At 38.6% G+C, this 4,362-nt stretch overlaps 1 protein-coding gene across 8 annotated transcripts in view; it reads left to right on the top strand.

The window, feature by feature from the left end:
* The window catches only part of AKAP7 (A-kinase anchoring protein 7), a 166,593-nt gene that overhangs the window by 70,588 nt on the left and 91,643 nt on the right, over nt 1–4,362 (top strand). For all 8 annotated transcript variants that reach the window (XM_023730192.1, XM_004368924.2, XM_023730169.1 and 5 more), the window contains one exon: nt 3,075–3,187. In XM_023730192.1, the coding sequence (XP_023585960.1) occupies nt 3,075–3,187 (113 nt within the window). The remainder of the gene's footprint in view (nt 1–3,074; nt 3,188–4,362) is intronic.

Here is a 4,362-nt window from a genome sequence, read left to right as displayed (position 1 = left end):
TGTTTGTTAGCATTATAAATGGACTGCACCTTTATTAAATTGTTTCAGTGTTCCTTTACATAGCAAAGCCTGCTAATATTTAAAATACATTTTTAAGAAATTTTCTTCAGAGAACTTTCATCTTCAGCTGTGAGGTAAATTATATTATTTGGGAAGCACTCTTAGCTGACTTTTGAAGGATATCTGATATATTTGCTGTGCTGTTTTCTATTTAGTGCTTGAAGGAATGTCTGTGGTACTAGGAGAAATTGAACAGCCTCTGCAATTATTCATAAGCTTCTCTTCCAGAACATAAGCTAACATAGGTGAAAAATGATACATAGTTTTTCCACATTAGCAAAAATTCTTCTTATCTCAAAACTAATGTTTCTTTAACCATTACCCAATACTTTGGCTAAGCAATAGATCATACTGTTAATAGGAATATAAAATTGAATACTAAGAAATGCTTTTCAAACAGAAGACATTTTCCTTTTCCCTGCTTACTATGTACCTAGAGAACATATTGCACTAAAAAACACATCAATACAAAATTCAAATGTGCTTTGTGACAAATATTATTTAAAACAATGTCATGAATAAATATCTACGATCTAAGATTTTAGCCCCAGTGAATAATGAGAACTCTTGGGTCAAAATTTGATGTAACTGAAACCAGTAAATTGAAAAATGTTGTTTCTTTAGAATCAATTAAGATTGTTGTATCAAATAATATGAAAAAACTAATGTGAATAGTAAATAACAATACAAAAGTATGAAGTGTGTATTTTAATTTCTGTTAAGAAAAGTCCTTCCTTATATTCATTCTGTTTTTTGACAACTCTAAACATTGGTAAGTCCTTCTCTTTGTTGGGCTGAAATCTGTCCCATTAGGCAGGTAGTGTGCCTGGGACATATGGAAAGGGCTCAATCAGTAACTTAGTAAATGAATTTGTGCTTCCCTGTCTTTATACTATTTCAGTTTTCTGGGATGCTGGAAACGTGTTGCTGAGTTCCTATCAGATACACTTTTATGTGAAAGTTTTTGAAATATTTGGTGACTTAGAAATTACACTCTAATCCTTCTAGTCAAATTTTAGGAACTTAGTTAATTGGTCCACATGATGTATTCTATACCATAACAAATTGCCAGCATTTGACTGTTTTTGACAAAAATGATAATTTTGTATGATTTAGCCTAATATTTCAACTCTAGGATTATTTAAAACAGTTGAGAACAGGGCAAACTAGAAAGGGCCAAAACTCGGTTTTGATAGGGAAGTTGAGAAAAGATATACCTTTATGTAATTTATATGAGCTATAGGGTTGCTATGACTTGCAATCAACTTGATGGCAACGAGTTTGATTTTTTTGGTTTTTGGTATAACTTGATAAGTTAATTACAATAGTGTTATGAATACACTTTTATCGTTCCAAATACACACTTATACTGGACAGTTGTCTTTTATCTGTCCAACATCTAACCTCTTCTTTACCATCTCCCATGTCAGATACATTTGTCACAGAGTCCCTTACTGCTGGGGCAGGAGAACATGATCTTGGCTTTGTCCTAGTCTCGAATCAGAAGTTAGCGACTTGAAAAAAAGCGACTGTGCAGAATCCATTCTGGGCATAGACTGTGTCATCAGTTGTAACTATTACCAGTCTAAGGCAGCGGTAGCAGCAGTTCTAGCCCGTGTCCTTCGTCAGTGTTTTCAGTAATGCCAGCTGTGCTACCTTATGCTCTGTGGAAGAGGGGGTGGTGTCATTGGATCTGCTGTCCACTGTGACTTTGGACATCCTTCACTTCACAGCCTTCCAGCCTGATACTCTGGCCGTCCCAATATTCTTATATAAAATCTTTTCCTACTTAACTCAGCCAAAGTTGGCATCTGTTGCCTACAATTCAGAACCTGTGATTTCTTGGGATTTTAATCATATATTGCTTAATCTTCTTTATTACCATAGAAGAGGGAAGAAAACCTATTTGGTGGCAGTCACTAGCAGTGAAGCGTTTTTAGTTTATGCTCCAAATTCACAAACCATGATCGAAGTACCACATTTAGCACATGCTAGCTTTTAGTAAGGAGCCCTGGTGGCGCAGCGGTTGAGTGCTCGGCTGCTAACCAAAAGGTCAGTGGTTTGAACCCAGCAGCCACTGCACAGGAGGAAGATGACAGCCTTGGAAACCCGATGAGGCAGTCTTTCCTGTAGGGTCACTATAAGTCAGAATTGACTCGATGGCAATGGGTTTGGTTTTGGTTTGGAGCCTTTGGTAAGTATTGCAAAGATAAAACAACATTAAGAGTTTGAAAATGTGTAGGGATAATTTTGAGATATTAACCGAGTTTATATCTTTCTGCTTATATTTCCTTATACCCTTTGTTCTATGCCCAGCCTCCTCCCAGGCAGTGGCACCAGTGTTCTCAGAAGAGAGATAATACATCAGAAAAAGTAGAGAAAATATTTTGTAGTTTCAAAACTAAGTATAAAGCATCTCAAAAGATGCCATATGGTGATCCAAGGCCCAGATGCTACCTCCCTTATCTAAAACACTATAGCACTCCACTAGCTGCCTTGTCCTTCAACCAAAATAGTCTCAAGGAAAGAGAGGAGTACTTAGAATTGCTAGTGATTAAATTTCTTCCGCTAGGAAGACTTGTACATTCTAGTTGAAGTATATCAAAAACCCATTGCCGGTGAGTTGATTTCTGACTCATAGCACCCTATAGGACAGAGTAGGACTGCCCTATAGGGTTTTCTAGGCTGTAATCTTTATGGAGGCCGAGCAGCTGGTGGGTTTAAACCACCAACCTTTCAGTTAGTAGCTAAGCGCTTAACCACTTTGCCACCAGGTCTCCAATAGGTGAAGTATAAAAAACCAAACGCGTTACCATTGAGTCGATTCCGACTCATAGCAACCCTATAGTGACAGATGAGTAAAAAAAAAAAACGTTACTTGCACACATAAATCTCCCTTGCTTGAAAGTAATCTACATTGTAAAATAATTTGTTATTTTTTGGATTTGCATTTGTATAATTAAAGACAACTGTGTGTTACAGTAACATTTTTGTGTTGCTTTTATTTTCTTCAGAGACTGCAGAAAGGACATTTCAAGCAAAAGGCATCTTGGCAGGAGAGAGCAGAAGTTTTAAGCCTCATTTAACCTTCATGAAGTTGTCAAAAGCACCATGGCTCCGTAAGAAAGTGTGTTCACATTTTTGTTGTAAGCCTTGTTTTACCAGGCCACACCAGCCTTAAGCATGTCTGGGGCATGAATGACATTTGTGGTGGTTTTTGATGCCCTGTGACTATTGCTCCTGGGATTCCATGTCTCTTTGGTTCCAATTCCCCAGGATGTGGAGAGGCTCAGAATCCTCCACAGAGGCTATTACAGCTATGCCCTCTTTTACCACTATGGCTGTTAGCTGCATACTTTAACTATCATTTACTGCTACTTCTATCGCCACATCTGCTTTGTACCTTGAAAGCTTCGAGGTGGTGCCAGGGTTCTGTCTTGCTGCTTTCTTTGCTTTCGGTTGTTTGCAGCCTGCTGTTCTCAAAGCCTTCTCCACTGGCCTCCATATGCTGGTGCTGCTCACTGCATGGGTTCGTCAAGGTGGGAAGAGTTTTTCTACCTCTCCTCCCCCATTTTACTATAGCTTTTTCAAGCTCCCAGAAGACCACCTTGCTCTTTCAGCAGTTGCCTCCACTGAGGACTTGGAGCAAGTGTATCAGGGACTGGGCAAGAGGTATCTCCCCACTCCCAACCTGAGGCATACTCAAAAGTCCTTCTGTCTGAGAATGGTCAATAATGACACAAGCCAAGGGGCGTGTCTTTTGACTTCTATCTCAGGGTGATTTGCTGCCTACCCAAGATACCCGCTCCTTCCTCAGAGGTTGAAAGCAATTTTGACTTTCTTTGGATTCTGAGCTTTTCTCCTTGAATCCTCAGGGCACCCGTCTTTCTTTTTCCCCTTTCAGTCTAGGGAATTCCTCATGCAAATTGAGACATCTGATGACCTGCTCTGATATACCAGAGTTTTGGACATGGGCGTACAGACTAATATCCATTCCCTGCTTTCCATGACCCTTTGCTGAAGTTAAGACAGATTTGCAGCTTTATAAATGAAGGCCATGTTTATTAGTAAATAGATCTTTTTTTTCTTGGCACATTTTGTATTTAATTGTGCTCAGAAAGTCGTCTTGGTTCTTTAAAATATGGGCTTGGGTGCTTCATCATCCTGTAGTTATGAATTTTCTCCAAATTATTGTTAAAGATGTCCTCAAAAAGATATCTTGCATGTTTTTCTGATAACCATGCCATAAATTCAGTAATAACTGTATTAGGTACCATTGCAGCTAAAATTAAGTTGTGTATA

This window comes from Trichechus manatus, unplaced genomic scaffold (genome assembly GCF_000243295.1).
Source record: "Trichechus manatus latirostris isolate Lorelei unplaced genomic scaffold, TriManLat1.0 scaffold00002, whole genome shotgun sequence".
NCBI lineage: Eukaryota > Metazoa > Chordata > Mammalia > Sirenia > Trichechidae > Trichechus > Trichechus manatus.
The sequence above is the reverse complement of the archived record's forward strand: the minus strand, read 5'-3'. Positions and strand labels throughout refer to the sequence as shown.